The 20071-nt window shown below is 35.5% G+C and overlaps 1 protein-coding gene across 3 annotated transcripts; it reads right to left on the bottom strand.

Annotated features, from left to right (window-relative positions):
• Positions 1–5846: 5846 nt before the first annotated feature.
• On the bottom strand, positions 5847–9673 carry LOC149250570 (peroxidase 63-like). 3 transcript variants are annotated; one of them, XM_089459147.1, is made up of 5 exons: positions 9307–9660; positions 8627–8821; positions 8284–8449; positions 6562–6976; positions 5847–6389 (listed from the first exon to the last, which is right to left on the bottom strand). In XM_089459147.1, exons 1-4 carry the CDS (start codon positions 9529–9531, stop codon positions 6567–6569), a joined length of 996 nt encoding a protein of 331 aa, XP_089315273.1. In that variant the 5' UTR covers positions 9532–9660; the 3' UTR covers positions 5847–6389; positions 6562–6566. The 3 variants fall into 3 exon arrangements, with proteins under 3 accessions (XP_089315273.1, XP_089315272.1, XP_089315274.1); XM_089459146.1 differs by having other exon boundaries at positions 5847–6399; XM_089459148.1 differs by having other exon boundaries at positions 5847–6976; positions 9307–9673.
• Positions 9674–20071: the final 10398 nt, after the last annotated feature.

Here is a 20071-nt window from a genome sequence, read left to right on the forward strand (position 1 = left end):
ATTTTCCATCAGCCTTAGTTTATAAATTATAGAGGTCAAGAAGGATAGCCTTAGTATATATACACTACACAAGTGAGTTACAAGTCGTCCTATGTTGATGCCTTAATAAGCCCAAGAGAGATAAGCCAGATGGATGGGAGTTGTGGGTGTCCCAACCAATACAAAAGACATGTATATATTTGCAGATCAGCCAAGGACGTTAAATCTTGGGAGGGATAACTCTAAACAACTTCACTACTATACGTATATATTCTCACATAAGATTGAGCAGGGGTTAAACCTTAAGGCATTAAGGGACCGACCATTGAATCGTAATAGGCCATATGTCTGAGTGTTGTGACTGAACACTGATGGCAAGGAAAATCCAAAAACGTATTTACATATGCCGCAAGGGGTGAAATTTCAATTGTTAGGGGCTAGAAGGTAGACTCCATGCTTAACCATATGGCCAAGAGCCATGACCAAGGGCACACAGGCGGGAGAGATCCATGCTGTCAAATGTCAAGGGCATGTTATAACCATTTGTGTGTCTTGAAGGAATTACACTGGTGATTTTCAAAGTAGACCAAGATGATCCCACAAGGATTAAATCGCTATGACAATGTGGCATAGTGGGGCTGTTTACTTGGTGTTCGATGAATTAGGGCAAAGGACCCCAATTTGTTTATAACATGAATTTCAACCTTACCATGCAACATAGGACTTGGTGGGACCCACAACCAACATGGTAGGTGATGTCGACTCAGGGTGATGTGGCAACCAGGGAGGCAAACACATGTCACATGGATTTGGAGATTTTATGGGACCAAGTGGCCAGAAAACAAGTGACATGTGGCATCCCTAGAGGGGATCCATGTGGAGGGTGTGACATCACCCTGGTGATAAAAGTTACTTTTATCACCTTGTTGCCTTGACCCAAGTGATTTTGGTGTTGGTTACAATCCTACTGGGATTTTATTCCTAGGGTGAAGTGGCAGTGGTGGGGCCCACCTGCACAATTGTAAGGGAATGTGGCCCATGTAATTGTTTGATGCAAAGTTGAGGTGGCAGACGGCCAGGTGGACTTCCACCTCACCAAGACGAACTTGAATGATGGGAGTAGTAGAATGGTCAGGACAATGTGGAAGGGTTGGAGCCTGAGCACATGATTGTAGCAAATGATGTTGGGACACATTGGAGGAGGGGTTCACCAAAGGTCCATATAACCCACAAAGTTTCATCCTAGTAATTTTGATGGGGATTTCAAAGGAAACCATCAGGATTTTGATCCTGGGGTGAAGTGGCATAAGGGGGCTTACATAACATATCTTGGAAGGGGATTCTCCCTTACATTATACTATATATTTGTTTGCATTCCTTAAGCCAAGGAAAAGGTGTAATGTGACACTAGTCATGAAGGGGTTAGTAGTTTCCATGTGGAACATGACTTGGTTATCCATGTGGGTGCCACTTGGTAGGTTAGATGACATGGGCAAACTTGATAGGCTAGTCTTTTAATCAACCATATATTTTGATCCGAGATTCAAATCAAAGAAAATTTTATATAGTTGGAAAGGTATTGAGGAGCAAAATGCAACGATGTGAGCCATTTTAAGTTTTAATGAATTTGAAAAAGATAAAAAAAATTAGACCCCATTTCCATAATTGGACTTAGGAGTTCAGTTATCAGAATAACTACCTCCTTCTACCCTTACTGGGGGCTAGGGATAGTGGGTGGTGTGTTACATGCTGGAATAGGGCAGGAAGGTAGTTTGCTACAATTAATTTTGAACCCAATGCGAAAAGAGACCAAAGGCTAAATAAGAGTATTCTTTCATGAAATTGAAATCAAATGAGAGATCATGAATCATCTACTCAAACCATGAAAGTGGCACTCAAAAATGGAACTTCAACATATGTGTACACGTATATAAGATCCTCACTATGTATTTGTACATAAAGAAGTAAAATGGTTTGCAATTTTTTTTGTAAGCCAGCGGAGAAGTCTGTATTAAGTTTGGAAAAACACAATACATGAATAATTGTTGTTGGTTTTCCATTAGGGGCATCATACCAATAATAGAAAAATAAAGTGTCTATCCACAAGGTTTGTAATATGTTCTTGAAATAGAAAGCTTTCAAAAAGTAATTAAGACAAAAAGAAAAATAGTTGAAAAGCATAGTCTTAGAATGTATGTACTTGCAACAAAACTACTACTAATAGAAAGAAACAAATACATTAAAACTTTAGACATATCAAGTAAACTGGGAATTGAGAGCATCAATTGTAGTGTGGCCCTCCTCACCTTCAACATCTACAAACTTTGAACCCTGCTTCTTTCTTGTGAGAGTAGTCCAACTGTTGAGTCACGATTGCAACTCATCTAGGAGGAGGATCTCCTGGTGAACCTCATTTCATTCAACTAGTACCTTACCCATTATGGTTTGCACTTACTTGAAACATTAACAATTTGGTAGTACTTAGTGTTGCAACCCCTAATGTGCCTTGTATTAGGAATTTACTACCAAATTTTTTCATCAATCTCTTCATCTACCAAGCAACTTCATTCCCGTCTCGCTTATGCCCCTTCATGGTTAATTTTAGCCCAAACCTCCAAAAGGGTTTGAGCCTAGTAGGTTGCAACAAAGGGGTTGAATCCTTTCTAGGCTTTGGAGGTGGGTTGGTTGCGTTGACCTTGGAAACTAGTGCAATAACTTGTTATAACAAGTTGGTCAAAAAGAAGAACTACAACAAGAGGTGAGAGGGGATGTAGTGGACAATAGATAGAGGCAAAAGGTTATATCAAGAAAGGAACCCAAGCCAAGCAACCAAGGGGCTTAGAGTAGAGGAATTGTTCTAGTTTAGATGGACAAAATCATTGTCACTAAAGCCACCAACCCATATTGCTCAAGAAGAGAAGATAAGGGTGTTCATTAGTAAGTAATCAAATGAGTGCATGGAAAAACTCTTTTCATTCCATTCTAGAATGATGATGGTAGAGGGTGGGGATCAAAGCCTCTCAAACCAATGCCTTGTATGACAATATACCATTCCGATTTGAATCATTATGGTAATGAAAGTCTAATGCAAGTCTCCTCTCACATGAATATGGCCTTGAATATTTGCATGTGATTAAGGGTGGTATTGCCATCTACCTCATTATATTGTTAGAGATTGGTAGTCAATGAAAGAGCATTGTCATCATGGCTAAGGATGCTCACCCATATCACCCCATATGGAAGAATATGTTATTACAATTTAAGAGGAAAATTCTAGCGTATTTTTGCAGTGTTAATTAAAAAAGAAAAAATAAAACTCTCCTAACCAATATTTTAATTAGTATAATGTGAACATATTTTTTATTTATTCTAAATTCATTTTAACTTTAAATATTTTATATAATCAAAATTATATATATATATATATATATATATATATATATATATATATATATATATATATATATATATATATTCTTTTAATATAAAATAGTATTTAAATAATTAAACAAATTATATAAAGGTCTATCTTAATGGTAATAATCACATACAATTAAACTTTCTTAAATCACAATATGATTTACACCATTTTTGCTAAAACCAACATATATCCATCTTAAGTATGGATCGATCTAACATGAACGGAGAGGGACCAAATGTCTTCAGGGGAAACTTCATTAGAGTGCAAAAGACAATGTGTTATTTTTCATTGTTTAAATTGTATTTTTAAATGCTAAATAGAGTATATATAGTACCAAATAAACTTTTTAACCATAAAACTTATTTCATGATATATACACAATTTTTTTTAAATGATATATACTATATAGGCAATTTACATTAAAATGTTTTATGATGATGATGATGGTTAACGTTCACTGAGACCAAACATTGGTCTATCGGACCTAAAGAAACAAATTATTTATTTTGATTTAAGATTTTATTCCTATGCTCAAAAAGCTTGGAGAGAAGCCTCCCAAGTTCACTATAATTTCGACATTGTAAAAGGCTAAGAAGGTTAGTATTGTAACAAAGATTTTGAAATTGAGATCTAATGTGGTTGTACGTGGGGCACTCTAAGAGGAAGTGGTTTTCATCCTCAATGTTCCTATTCTCACATATATGGCAGATCCTTTCCATCCATGGCGTTTTAGGAATTGCCCAACGACCTGTTTCACTATGGAGCTCATGAGAATTCATTCTAATCTTTGCTATATTAATTTTCTTCTTTGAGCTAGTTAAAATAGAGAGATACTTTTGATCTTCTAGGGTGGGGTTGATGACCTTCTTATAATAACTTAATTTTCTTTTAGTCGCTAAATCTTTCTCACACCGCATTTTTTCTTTGAACTTAAAAGTAACAATATCTTTAATGCTATTTATGTTTTGCAATGCATCATTCTCGTTGATCTCCCAATAGTTTAACCAGGCCCTTGTGTCTTTATGCCACCCCCGATTGAGCCTTAGGTGGTTTTGGTTGGAATTTAAAGCTAGCTTAGGAAGTCTATGATTGTCTATGTTATTGAGTTTGTGCTTGTATAGCAGCAACCTAATCATAGCTAGGCTCTCAATAGGGGAAAGACTTGCTTCTATAAGGAGAATAGGATAGGGTGTATTACTTTTAATTTTCAGGTTATAAGTTATAAAACGCTTCTGGATTTGCTCAATCTTTCTTCATGATTCTCTCGAGATGCTGCAACCCCAAACCTCACAGCCATATAAGATAACAGGAATGACTAAAGTTTCAAAGAGGAACTTTTTTTTATCCCACATTACGAGGTTTGCTATTTTACAATTATTTTCAAGACCAAAATAAGCTTTCCACCCCCCATTAATCATTTTCTCAATGCTATGGTTCCAGTTGAGTTTGTGATGAATATCAATTCCTAGGTACTTGTAAGCCTCCAAGTTATTGTTGTCATACAAAAAATTAGCGTAAGTGTCCTTCTTGGATTTGATAATCATACATACATCTATCACACAAATTAAAATGGTTTTTTATTATTAATATAATTATAAGTATATGCCCATATTAAATATTTTATTGATAACCCACATTGAATATTTTTTAATATAAAACATTAAATATTTTATTTTAACAAAATAAATTCTATACATAAATATATATGGTTCCAGTTGAGCTTGTCATGAACATCAATTCCTAGGTACTTGTAGGAATACACTTCCTCCAAGTTATTATTGTCATACATAAAATTAGCGTAAGTGTCCTTCTTGGATTTGATAATCATACATACATCTATCACACAAATTAAAATGGTTTTTTATTATTAATATAATTCTAAGTATATGCCAATATTAAATATTTTATTGATAACCCACATTGAATATTTTTTAATATAAAACATTAAATATTTTATTTAACAAAAAAATTTCTATACATAAATATATATGAAGTTGACATCCACATAAATTAATTGACATAGATATTCAAATAGTTTATTTAAATCTTCTGTTAAAATATTTTTGAAAAGTATAAAATTTAAACATCTTACTCATATTTTTTTACTTCTATTCTATTCTTTTTATTTAAAACATAATTTTTATTTTTATTTTTATTTTAAAAAGTGACAGACACATAAACTTACACATATCCTTTATACTAAATTGTACATCCCTTCATACTAAGCTGTAGAATGAACCTCTAACTCAATTAATTAATATTAACAAATCTACACATCTCTTCCTACTAAGCCGTAAGATAATCTTCTAGACTCAATTAATTAATATTAAATATTAATGAATTACTTTATGTAAATATTATTTATAATAATAAATTTTTAACCGATAAAAATCTATCAATTATATTATGCTGTATAATGCTTATCTGTGTGATGCCACATACATCATTATTAAACATTATGTTCTTATCTGTGTGATGTCACATACATCATCGTTAAACATTATCACAGAACTGTTCTGCTACCTGTAATTCCTAAATGACGATAGCCATTTCTTATCTGTCCTCAACAACTGGCAATGTTCCCCTCCTGATTGACAACTGGGAAAGCAATGGAAGGATAAAGGGAAACCATTGCTCTGCTTCACATCACAGGAGATGACAAGGAATTTAAACTAATAAATTTCTCACAGCCAATCTGATTTGGAAGGCTCAAATCACAATCACACAGTAACCCTGGTCTCCCACCCGTTGGCCACACTTGCAGCTCTCCCAGTAGAATTTTTACCCGCCTGGATAGAATCCCTTTCGATTGGATATATAAAAGCAAGACTACTGTATTTCTCAGACAAGTGTTAAACTAGTACTCTGCAAGTGCTGAGCTAAGCAGATATTTTCAGAAATCCCCCAATAGAATGAGTGCAACGGAATCTCTTTAAAATCATTACCCTGTTCTTAGTCACGATTTGATGGATTCCTTCCAGAGTCCAGACTGTAAAGTGCTTCACAGAGTGCAAAACAGGTTGAATCAGAGGTCATGAAAAATTCTTTATTCAATTCATCAATCTCACTAGTTACAAAACATTAAATTTTCTTTGTTCCGTTCATTAATCTCAACCATGCATACAATCCCACTTTAATAATGGAAAGATTTTGAACTTTACTCTTCTCAATTGAACGCATCACATCTCCTCCTGACCTCCCCCTGTGTGCCAGTCTTAACACCCACACTGCCCAATTTATCCATGGCCGCCACAAATGCATTGAAGAAAGTTGCCTGGTCAGACGCATAGCGTTGGGCAAGAACCCTGGAGCGGGGATCCGTGTAAAGTATCTGATCCGAGGCAAGCAAACCCAAACCCTGTGGCAAGTTTCTGTAGAAGCCATTGTCAAATGTCTTGGGAGAATTAACATCGTTGAAGACGACAATGGTGGGGTCTAGATTTGCTCGAGGGCATGCTCTTCTCAAACCCATTGCGTACTGGAAATTCATGGTCGGATCGATGTGAGTGGTCCTGTTGTAGGTGTATATGCGGTGCAGGAACTCCTTGCAGTGGGTGAATCCCACAGTGTGGGCTCCTGCACAAATTAATACAGACACTATTTATTAAACAATGAAAAGAAGAGAGGAGATTTCTCGTGACCAAACCTCCCCACTAACGGTTGCACGACATTCGCAGGACTCCCAAACAAAAATACTTATTAACTCCCCACTAACAGTTACACCACATTCTCAGGACTCCCAAACAAAAAAACTTATTGCATGATTAACCAACCACATTCTCAGGACTCCCAAACAAAAGTACTTATTCCATTATTAAGGTAGCTTAGGGTCAGCTCAGAATTATATCCAAAAATATATTTAACAACTTGTAAGTCAGATATTGATATATCTGAAGATGGTTTTTGGTCTTTGTTGAGTGGTTCTAAAAGAATAGACTTAATATATGCAGATGGTTTTTTGTCTTGACATTTTGGTTGAGTGGTTCTAAAAGAATAGACTCAAATATAATGTAATGTTTACTTTTAATAGTTCAAATATAAATTACAGAAGTTTAAATTTAATAATATCTTTTTTTTTAATGTAAATAGTTAATAAGTTAAATATAAGAATACTTATATTTTGTAAATTAAATATATTACTAAATATAAAAATAGAAATACAGTGTGATTGAGGTTAAGTTGCTATTAGTTTCTAGAATCTATCTAAATCACATTCAGGATTCTAGATCTTTCTACATGGCCATTAGTTTCTAGATCTCCATCTAAAACACATGCAAGATTCTAGATCCTTCTACACTCTCTATAATTTTGTAATTTCTCTGGCCAAGGAAAGCAAGCCAAGGTCCAGGCCTGTTACTTAATGCAAAGTGATTTCTGTTCTCCATTGACTGTTTTATCTATTCAGCTATTTCTTATTGAGTGATCTTGTTGTTTCTCCATTTGTTGTCTCTGAAATTATTCTTTGCTATTGCGGTCTAACTCTCTGGGTATAAATCTACTGTGTGTTATATATGCTCTGAAATAACAACTATAACTTAAAAAGTATATTTAACCATTTTCGCAAATTAAATATACTAATACATTATGATTATAGTATTACAAGTTAATATATTATTTGTGAAAATTAAACAAAACAAAATATAGTTGTAGGCTTACTGGAACACAATTTCATCCAGGAAACCATGGAAATTTCCATAAAATTTTGGAAAAATCTAAAAGGAAAATTTGAAAATTCTGGTTACAGCTGGATTCCAACTAGAATTTCACACAACCCCAAAATATATCTATCGAAATTAAACAAAAACAAGCACTCCACCCAATCCCCCAAACCGTTCCCCTAGAATATTATCTCCCTCCACAGATGTTAAAATAAGTGGCCGTACCAGAGAGAGTGATCATTTCTGCCTCAGTTAGGCCTTTAGAGCCAAAGAGAGATGTGAGACTGTCCACATTCATGGATGGCAGTGGCAGGTTCCCTGCTACTCTCCATGACTTCGAGATCCGCCCATCTTTCCGCCCCTTCTTAACGGGATAGTAAGGCCCACCTATCTGCAAGTCCATTCAAACGAATGATTTTATCTGATAATAAATTTTCAGAACAGAAGCATTTGAATTTATCATATAACTGATTCAAGACAGCTGTTCCTCAAAGATTGATTCGATTATCCCATCATCAAAATAAAGTTCAAAATTTACAGAAAGCTTGTACAATTTGCATTATCTTACAAGTGATATAAGATCTCTAGTTGCCATGGATAGTATATCCGCGCAGGAAACAATGCCCGGACATTTGGCTTCAATGGCAGTCTTTGCTCGAGCAATGGCATCGAAGCCATCGCCAGGCAATGACAGATTTATTTCTGCGTCTTTCTCCGCCTTGTTATCGGGCGTGGAGCTGATGAGCACTGAAGCATCGCAGCCCTGCAAATGATATCAATCCATTGTCATCTTTGTGTTTTTTAAATGATGGGAATTAGCATTTTTTTCCCAAGATTTTGCAAGTGGCATATATCAGAAATTTATAGTTCAGTTTAGTAAACGACATCTATTCTAGATTTTAATAGACACTTATTTTTCTAGCCTAGATTCTAGATTTTAATAGACACTTATTTTCTAGCCTTCCTATGATGATTCTAGATTTTAATGGGATACTTACCTTTCTAGCTTTACTATGATGGGTTATATTTTCCATGCATTGTATTATGAGAAAAAAATATAAAAAAAGATTTTCATTACAGAAAGTTAGAAAATAAAAGTATTCAGTTATATATTTAGTGGTTTTGACAAAAATAATAAATTTTTGAAAAAAAATTATATTTAAAAATTTAATTTATCCTAAGTTTTGGATGGAAACTCCTCCCTAATCTGTAAACCAGATAAACCAAATAATGGAGATTGCTATTTACCTCGACAAAACAATCGTGAAAGAAGAGGCGCAATGTTCCTGCAGCAGTGGTGGGATTGGCGGCCTGTTTTCGTATCATTTCCGCTCGAACGATGTTCTCCACCTGTGGACATGTTTTCTGGTAGTAGTCCACCGAGAGCTGCTCACATTCGATTCTCAAGGCTGAGCACAATAAGAACAGAACCGCCACTGCAACGACTGAACAGTTCGCACTTGGGCTGCTCATCTTCCCGATCTCCGCTCCGCTCCTTCTCCACCGGCTGAGGAAATTCAATGTTAAGATCGATGAGAGGTCGTTCGTTATTGTCGAGTTGCGGGAAGAGGGAAGAGTATGGGATAATCGAGAATGGTGTGAGGAGAGAAAGGGCCTTTGTGATCTCGTGATAAAGTACGTTGCGATCCCGTGAATGCAATCCCTGTCATTTTCACCGCGAACAAAATCAATTCCGACGTCAATGTGTTGGGACCATGGACCCTAAATGTCGGCGACCAGAGAAGGCGGGCCTTATGCCCTCTGGAAACTCCTTTGGATACTTCTTTTTTTTCTTTGGGTCAATTTTGTTCAAATCAAATGATGATATACTGCAATCTGGAATTTAAAATGTTTTGAATTTAAAGTTGTAGTTGTTTATAATTCGATTTTTTGGAATTTAAAATGTTTTGAATTTAAAGTTGTAGTTGTTTATAATTCGATTTTTTGGAAGTTTTTTTGTGAGTTTTTTTTGGTTAAAATTTAGCAGTAATTTATTGGAATTGCAAATTTGATAGTTAGTTTCTGCACAATCAAAGAGTCCCAGGAATTTTTCAGGGTGCTGAATCCAAATATGCAGTTAAAAAACCATTTTAACTGCAACAAATCAAAATTTAATCGCCAAATTCCATCACCGAAATCTCCAAAAAAAAATCACATTATAAACAACTCCTTTTAAATAATCAAAAACGATAATGTCGCTAACGTATGGCTCACTGTTATATTAAAAATAACCAAAACCTAAATAGAAAATTAGGTCACGAACATTGATTTATATGTTCTTTGGTTGGAACTTCGAAATAACATGTAATTTGTTACTCCAGGTGTATAAGGCTGGCGAACATTTAAAAAGCCGAAAAAAAAATTAACTGTCTTTTCAGATTTACCTTTGAAGCTACATGCAATGCCGACAGAACTATCTACCGTTTGTGAGGTTCAAAGCAAACTTTTCTATATGTTATATATATGTGCGGTTATTCTCAGGTGTATAAGGCTGGCGCACATAAAAGCCAAAAAAAATTAACTGTCTTTTCTGATTTTAACCTTGAAGTTAATGCACGGCAGACAGAACTATCTACAGTTTGTAAGGTTCAAAGCACACTTTTCTCTCTATATAAGGGCGCACTTATCTCCCCACAATATACATCTGTAAAGTTATGGGAAAAAAATGATCACTTATCTCCCACAATATACATCTGTAAAGTTATGGGAAAAAAATGATCTAAACTATAGAGTAAAATTCCATAAATGAATGCTATGAGAAAAATATAAAATTAAATAGTTTTGAAACCATTTTTTTCCTCTAAAGATAATATCAAGTTATTCATTGGAAGTAAAATTATATCATTAGATAAGTATTTTAATTACTAAAAAAGAAAAGAAAAAAAAAATAAAATATTATCATGGTAATTAATCACTATAAAAGAAAAGGAAAAAATTATTGTTTTGGTAATGAGAGAGTGATGCCCATGGAATAGAGTAGAAGGTGATGGGGTGTATTGTTAAGTCACTCGGTCATGTGAAGGTCTAAAGTTGAAATTTTGTGGGCAAGAAAGTTGAAACTTTGTGGGCAGAAACCCAGCCATGTTAAGGGTTGGTGTGACCTTGGCCCGGTATGCACGTGGGTCATGATTTCTCAAGCCATGGTTAACCCTGATGTAATCTATGGAAAATATAAACAACTTGACAAACAAACAAAAAATGAACATTAGGGTGATTGAAAAACTACAATTAAATATATATTCAGGGGCTATTAAGTTATCCTTGTTGCATTGAATTACAATATAGCCAAATCAAAATAGGGCATGAGTGCATCCACATAGTTTAGAATTTCAATTCTATAGAGTTTAAAAGGGCATTATGCTTTTCCTAAAGAAGAAAACACTTTCAAGAAGTTCAAAAACTTAGAACTTAGAGCAGGGATTCAAGAAAATAAGAAGTATGTTGTCCTTAAAGGAACTCTCTCATGCCCCAATTGTCTTCTTACAACTCTAGTCTTTCCTTGGATAGTTTATCAACTTTAGAGTTGTACATGAACAAAAGTGAGCTGAGAAGAAGATGATTGCAATCACTTAATGTTGTGGAATAGTGGCTAGAGCATGAAATTTCTTAGCATATAATCTCCTTTTGTATAATGGATTATTTGGAGGCAATTTCCCATAACTTGAATTTAAGTAATTCCCTTTTTAAGAGAGGATTAAAATCAATTTAAGGGTTAAGAATTCATTGTGACTTTTTGTAGATTGAATGGTTCCACATTTGAAATTGATGAAATAATTTTCGAAAAAAATAAGAGACCCGAACACCTCCCTTAGGTGGAGTACCTTAGAGGATCCATAAAAAAGATGCCCAAGGAATTTGAATGTCAATATTAAGTTCCGAGTGCAATGAGCGACAAAGGAGAATTGACGGAAGACACATAAAATATTGAGACTTTAGCAAGGCTATTTGAAAGTGAAAGTGTCATTTTTCTCAAAAAGTTTTATGTTTCTCACTAGCTCAATCCCCTAGGCCAAGGTTAAGGGCAAGGGTTTGTCAACTTTTGTGTCCTTATCTTTATATCATTTCCTTAAAACTACTTTCAATTGAATCCCCTTGCCATTTGGATTTCAAGTCAGTAAGCCCTTCAATTTCATTCCAGACCAATTTTGGGAAGGGATAGGAGAGAATGAGGTGATTATTTGTTTCCAAATATGTTTCACATAGATTGCATCTATCAAGACCCTCATAGTCTCTTTATTGTAGTAGATCCTAGGTTAAGACCTTGTTATTTAGAAGAAACTAGTTAAAGAGTTTAGATTTTGTTTGGAATTTGTATTTCTAAATGGATTTACACCACTAAGGTTATGGTTGATTTATGCCATCCATGACTAAATTATTGTATCCAATTATGGGTTTGTATCATACTAAAGGGTTTATAGACCAAAGGAGCTCATCCTCCACTTCCTTGATGAAAAAATTGCATTTCCTAAGACATTTTATGAAAGTGTCCCAGGGCTCTACATAATCCTCATTTGGTTCCAAGTCTATCCAAGGAAGCAGTTGTTGTTATTAGGATTTTATCACTTGACCTCTTGGAATATGTTCAATGGTGCAAAGTCCTTTTGATCTAAGGTCATGAATAAAGGGCATAGATATTCTATGCATATATTTGCTTTTAATCTAGGGATGAAACCCAACTTGGACCTTGTCCCCCTTTCCTACCTTCCAAATTAACAGATACTCAATTAAGGGGAAAGTTGCAATTGTGGCTTTTCAAATGATAGAAGAATTATGGATCTTTTTATATAGGGGTTGAATCCAAATTTCAATGAAAACAGGGCCAATGAAATTATATTTTATAGTTTGTACCAAAGGCATTGTTCCTAAATCACAGGGTCTCCACTTAGTCAACATGTGTCATAGCACCTGCATTCGTGAGAAATTAAAGAATACCCCTAATCTCACTAGATATTGATAAAATCTTACCAAAATTCTTTTATTGAACCCCTCCCATTATGTATTCTTGGTAAAAATAGCCCATAATTTTAATAAATATCCCCTACTTTTATTGAATAGCCCTTTTTATACTGCCCAATACCTATAAGTCCCCCCTACCCCATATCTTCCCACCCTAATACCTACAATATGTTATGTTTATTTTTCACAATTAAAAAACTCCCTTTATTGAAGATTGTAACATATTGGTCAACAAGGTGAAGCCCCCATATGTTCTTCGCTATTGAAGATTTGGAGAAGAGAAATATGTTTTGGTGTTCATGAGAAATTAAAGAATACCCTTAATCTCACTAGATGTCGATAAAACTTCCCAAAATTCTTTCGGTGAACCCCCTCCCAATACATTTTTTTAATAAAACAACCCATATTTTAATAGATATACCTTATTTGTATCGAATACCCCTTTTATAACCCCCCATCCCCCCCCCCCCCCCCCCAATACCTATAATCCCCCCCTACGCCACATCTCCCCATCCCAATACCTACAATATTTTACCTCCATTTTTCACAATTAAAAAAAAACATTTATGGATGAACGTCATAACATATTGGTTAACAAGGTGAAGTCCACATGCCCTAAATGAGACCCCATATGTTCTTAGCTACCTAATATTTGGAGAAGAAAAATATGTTGGTAAGTCCCCATACCCGTTAACACTTTAGGATGACTATATTTTTTTCCAAGAGATTACATTCATTCTCTTATTTTCCTAGTACCTATATATAAGATAACAAAGATATTAGATTTTAACAAGGATCAATTTTGGTAGCCAAGAAAGAGATATCAAGTTATCGAGATGGCCTTAAGGATTGATTTGACCAAAACTAGTCAACTACCATGTGAGAACCATATATTGCACCAAGTATTCAATTTATTTTCTATCTTGGGTATGAGTCACTACCAATACCTCTTGATATATAAGTTTTCCTTAATGGAAGCCCAAATAATTAAACCATATGTTGAAGTTAGATTCTGTGAAAGGAAATATATGAGTAATATACTTTTTATTAGGCTTAAAAAGACCCCAATTGATTACCAAAGACTTGGAACAATCATCCCCTACTTCCTAGAGGAATCCATCATCCTTTTCATTATTTTCCTTTAACTAATCTGGGACTGATAAATTATAATTTTTTCATCTATCTTGGCACTTTATGGGTGGAAAAATTAGAGGAATTAGCTTGCAGGTCATAGTTTGAAAAATCAGGGTCCAGTACCTTCCAGAGCCATTTTGACGCATCAAGTGACAATGTTTAGGGTCAAAAATTCACAATCATATATCAGAGTCCCAAGTTGATGTTATTCTACACATTAAAATATTTTCAATAGTGCAAAAATTACATTAGTTGGAGCTCATATGCAAAAGTTATGCCTCTTGCAAGTTGACATATCCTATTGACCACCACAATGTGAGTGGATTCCACATCAACCCCCACTATACAAACATGGGACTAGCCACATGTGGAATTTTAAGAAAATTATAGAAGGTAAAAAAACGTTATCACTAATTGAGGGTGAGGATGTAAAAACCATAGATAATGATCAAGCTATGTTAAATATTAAGCTACGAGGAACATAAAGGGTTACATTATTTAGCATTGTGCTTGTTCCATTGTTGAGTAGAGTATATAAGATTTTGAGAGCATAATAAAGGAGGAAAAGATTCCATAACAACCATTAAGGCCATAGTGTCAAGGGAAACTCCATAGTGAGTGCATTTTTTTTGTATTACATTTCCATAATTGAAGAAAGGAGAGAATAGAAAAGGCCTCAACGTCTACCTGGGTTTTTTCCCATATTGGGTTTTCCATGATACATTTTGTGTCCATTTGTGTGGATCGTGTATTATTTTTCTCATTTCTTTCATTTTCAATTTCAATAATTTCATAAATTCTGTTGACACCTAATCTTCATGATTGGGAATTTTATGTAAATAAATAAATTGGGAAGGTGAACAGTCATCGGGAGATGAACTGAACAATCACTCCCTATTGTATATAACAATGGGTTACCTATGGAATAAAACACGAATCAGTTTTACTACCGTTGGAGAGTTACTGCCTGGCCTGACATGGTATCAGAGCAGTTCTAAAAATAGTTGTAACTCCCTTCATTTTTGCCACTGCATCTGTTCTGAGCGATGCTCTGCCTCTGTCCTAAGCACTGCTCTGCCTCTGTCCATTGTCTAACCAGATATAGCGCTGCTCTACCTCTAACATGCCCAGAGATGCGTTGGTTCCTCTATGCAGACCTGTCCGAGCTCATTTCGCTCTTTGCGTTTCTATGAATGTTGCCACTGTTCCATAAGTTTTTTCAAAACGATGTCTCATATGTGCACTGTTTGTATGTATTTTTCAAAACGCTGTCTCATATGTGCACTGTCTGTATGTATTTTTCAAAACGTTGTCTCATATATTTAAAGCGATGTCTGTCGTTCTCCAATTCGGTCATTTCCGCCTTCAAGTTCTCAGATTCGAAGGAGCTCAATTCTAATGCATCACTCCATTCTCATTTGACTTTGGCTTGATTTTAAAGTTGAAAATTGCGATGTGTAGAGATACACGACTTCATTTGTTCTTTAACAAATGGTGCATCTCTTCATCTGACTTTCGCTATTATTCTTCGATGGCATAAGCCTCTGCCTCTTCAACCGTGAACGAATAAATGAAAGTAGAACAATGAAACAACCCACCTACTCCTCCTGGCATCCGCAGTTGCAGAACTTATATTCAAGCTTGGCGCCCGCTCCTCCTTTCCATCGCTAGTCCTGAACGAGATTCGGCCTGTCAAAGTTGCCACGACCGCTGCATATTATATAATTTGGTGAATTTCTGTGGAGATTAAAGTTGCGTGGCGATGCAGAATGAGATTTGAATGCTGAAGGGTAACTGTCGGTCTCTGCATTTTATTTTGTGAACGACTATGAACCGACCTCGTTCACAACAGCCCCATAGTCACAGCTTTGTGGAGGTGAATAGTAGTATTGCGCAGTTTTTTTTAAAAAATCATTCAAAGCATTTGTGGAGGTGAATAGTAGTATTGCGCAGTTTTGTTAAAAAATCATTCAAAGCATTTGTGGAGGTGAATAGTAGTATTGCGCAGTTTTGTTAAAAATCATTCAAAGCATTTGTGGAGGTGAATAGTAGTATTGCGCAGTTTTTTTTTCATCATTTGAATGGTAATGCTGCGTTGTAAAGTTAAAGCATTAAAGTGATATGTAATATATAAATATATTACATTTTAAAACATTGAAGTGATATGTACATAATATTTCAATGAAATGTTGATGCTTCTATCAAACATTAGAGGGATTTGAAGAAAATATAGTGCATAAGGCTGTAACGTAAGGAAGTTTTTTTATCAGCAGAAGTTTTTTTTATCAGCAGAAGTATTTTTTACAGAATGCATTCAATCATCTCTATGGTAGGAATAGTTCTCACTGGCAAGGAGAACTATCCTGAATGGTCCTGGATGATAAAACACACCCTCATCTTCAATGAGTTGTGGAAAGGAGTGTGTGTCGGAGAAGGAGACAATGACCCAGTGCAGCCTACATCAGACAAAGAGCTCGTCATTTGGGAAAACAAGAACAACAAAGCCTATGCATTAATTGCATCATCTGTAAATGAAGAAGTAAGTCGCCATATTTCATCATATTCAACTGCCTTTGAAGCTTTACAAAAGATGAAAGAACTCTATGACTCACATTCTGCACTTGAAGTTGTTCAGCTCATGATTAAACTCTTCGCTCTTGAACTGAAAAATAATGATCCTCTTGCTCTTGCATCTGAAGTAAATTCTATAATGCATGATATTAAATCCACTAAGGTTGAGCTGGATATCCCTCTTATTGCTTTTCTCAAGGCACTCTATCCTACCTACTCCAATTATCTTGAATCTTTACAAGCAAATGGAAATCTTAAAGATATAACCTTTGACTCTCTTGTGAAAACGTTTGCTGAAAGAGAGAAAGCCTTTGGAAAGAAGACAGTCCCTGAATCTTCTGAAGAGACTATTTGCCTTGCTCATAAAGAAAAGCATCCTGCTCAAGATTCTACAAGAGGAAGAGGTGGACGAAGAGGAAGAGGAAGATACTTCAGAGGCAGGGGGGGCAGACATTCTCAAGGAGAAAAGGCAGATCTACATTGCATTCGCTACAAATGAAATGGATCACATGATGTTTCTACATGCAAGCTACCATGGAACAAAATTGAGTAGAAAAGAAACCAGCAAAAAGGTAAAACTGATGATACAAACAAAGGTAAAGCACCTGAATCCGCTCACTATATTGAGGCACAATGTAACATTGGAGTAAATGAAGATTTGTTTAATGCTTCACTTGCTTCTTCGAAAAATGATTGGTTGCTTGATTCAAGAGCAACCTGTCATATGACTCATAGGAAAGATTTTTTTGAAGATTTCACTGACAATGTTGATGGAGTAGTATACTTTGCATATCAGTCAAAAATCAAGCCATCAGGGCTTGGCACAATCAGGCTTAAACTTCTTGGTCTTCCAGACTTTCTTCTAGATCATGTTCTATATCTCCCACAGCTCAAGAGAAACTTGTTGTCCTTGGTTCACATCCGCCAGCAAGGTCACTCCATTCATATGTTTGATGGCAAGCTTGAGGTAAGAAAAGCATCTGACCACTCACTTGTCGTGAGGGGAATAGAAGAAGAAAGACTTCTCAAACTGCAAGGAACCTCTGCTCATGCACAACATTTCTCATATATTTCTCATCATGAAGAAGGTACACTTCCATCAAGTTTATTATGGCATGCTAGATTTGGACATTTAAACTATGACAGTCTCCGCTTATTGAAGAAAAATGGTGTTGCTGGTTTGCCTACAATTCCTAGGAAACATAAGCAATGTGATGCTTGCATTCTAGGAAAGCATAGCAAACAGTCTTTTCATGATTCACATTCAAGAGCACATAGGAAGCTTGAACTCATTCATTCAGATTTATGTGGTCCAATGCATGTTCCTTCTGCAAATGGAAATAAATATATCATGAATTTTATTGATGATTACACCAGAATGTGTTGGGTTTATTTATTGAAGAACAAATCTGATGCTTTTCAAACATTCAAGAATTTTCATAAATGGATTGAAAATGATGCACAAACTCATATTGGGTCTATTCGCACTGATAATGGAAAAGAATATACATCAAATGAATTTGAAAACTATCTTCGCCAACATGGGATCAAACATCAAATAACTGTGCCTTATAATCCCCAACAGAATGGTGTAGCAGAAAGAATGAATAGAACAATCGTGAATATGGTACGATCCATGCTTTTCTTCAAAAATGTAAAGATAATGTTTTGGGCTGATGTTGTTCTATGTGCTGCATATATAAAGAATAGATGTCCATTTAATGCTATAAGAAACAAGACTCCTTATGAATTGTGGTATGGACATGTTCCTTCGGTAAAACATCTCAAGATCTTTGGTTCCACCTATTATGCTTTGATACCAAAGGTACATAGAAACAAACTTGGTGTTAGAAGTCGTAAGTGTATCTTCCTGGGGTATTCAAACACCTCCAAAGCATACCGCCTCTATGATGAAGTAAATAAAAAGTTTGTTGTATCTAGAGATGTAATTTTTCTTGAATCATCCAAATCTGACAATGTTGTTGAGCGGCAACTTGATCGCTTGGATAGATTCGCAAAAACGAAATCATTTCAAGAATTTGATAATTAGATTCCACATCTTGAAGGGGGGATTCCTATTCTAGATCAACATGTGGAATCTTCTTCTGAAGAACACTCTCCCCCGAATGAAACTCCAACAACGGATGATGCTTTAAGTGATGTAATTGATAGAATTGGGAGACTCAATCTTGATTCAGTCCCAACTCAATCAACAGATCAGCCTGGACCATCTTAGAAAGGTCCCCCAAAAGTGGCTGACAAAGACACTTGAAAGTGTTCATCCTGATGAAATTGGAAAAACAGGAACCAGAAATTCAAACCGGCAAAATGGAGGTGATGTAGATGACTCTAATTCACCTGTTGATATGGATGTTTCTTATGATTGTGAATTGAACTTGTCTATAGATTTTGAACCAAATTCCGTCAAAGAAGTTGCTTCTCATGATGAATGGAAAGAAGTGATGCAAAAGGAGTATGATGCCCTCATAAAGAACGGCACTTGGAAGCTGGTTGACCCTCCATTTGGAACCAAACCAATTGGCTGCAAGTGGGTCTACAAGAACAAGTACAAGCTGATGGCTCACTTGAAAAGCACAAAGCTAGGCTTGTGGCAAAAGGTTTTGCACAGAAGGAAGGGGTCGATTATGAGGAAACTTTTACCCCCATAGCAAAATGGGCCACCATCTGGACACTCTTTGCACTAGCAGCTCAGAACGGTTGGAAATTCCATCAAATGGATGTAAAAACAGCCTTCTTGAATGGAGATCTAAAATAGAATGTTTTTATGTCCCAGCCTGAAGGATTTTCTGTGAAAGGACATGAACATAAAGTATGCAAACTTGTGAAGTCCTTGTATGGCCTCAAACAAGCACCACGAGCATGGTATGAAAAACTAACTGAGCATCTTCTGAAACTCAACTTCAATCATTTTGATCTTGATGATGCAACTTTATTTGTCAAGAAAGTTGGCAAAATAGTTGTGTATCTTGTGGTATATGTAGATGATCTTTTAATGACAGGGAACAATGAAAGCTACATTGCATCCATAAAGAAGGAATTGGGGAAAAGTTTTGAAATGACTGATTTGGGCTATGTTCATTACTATCTTGGCTTTGAAGTAACCCAACATCCAAAATCCATATTTCTTTCTCAAAAGAAATACATTGGAGATTTGTTAAATAGATTTGGCATGACAGAGTGCAATCCTCTTTCTACTCCAATGGAAAAAAACTTAAAGCTCACATCTGTTGAAGGAAAGGAATTTGAGGATGCAACAAAGTATATACAACTTGTGGGTAGTCTCGTTTACCTCACTACTACCAGACTAGACATTTCATTTACTGTTGGAATC

This window comes from Pinus tabuliformis, chromosome 7 (assembly GCF_031772625.1).
Source record: "Pinus tabuliformis cultivar Carrire ecotype Pingquan chromosome 7, CPIR1, whole genome shotgun sequence".
In the NCBI taxonomy this organism is placed as follows: domain Eukaryota; kingdom Viridiplantae; phylum Streptophyta; class Pinopsida; order Pinales; family Pinaceae; genus Pinus; species Pinus tabuliformis.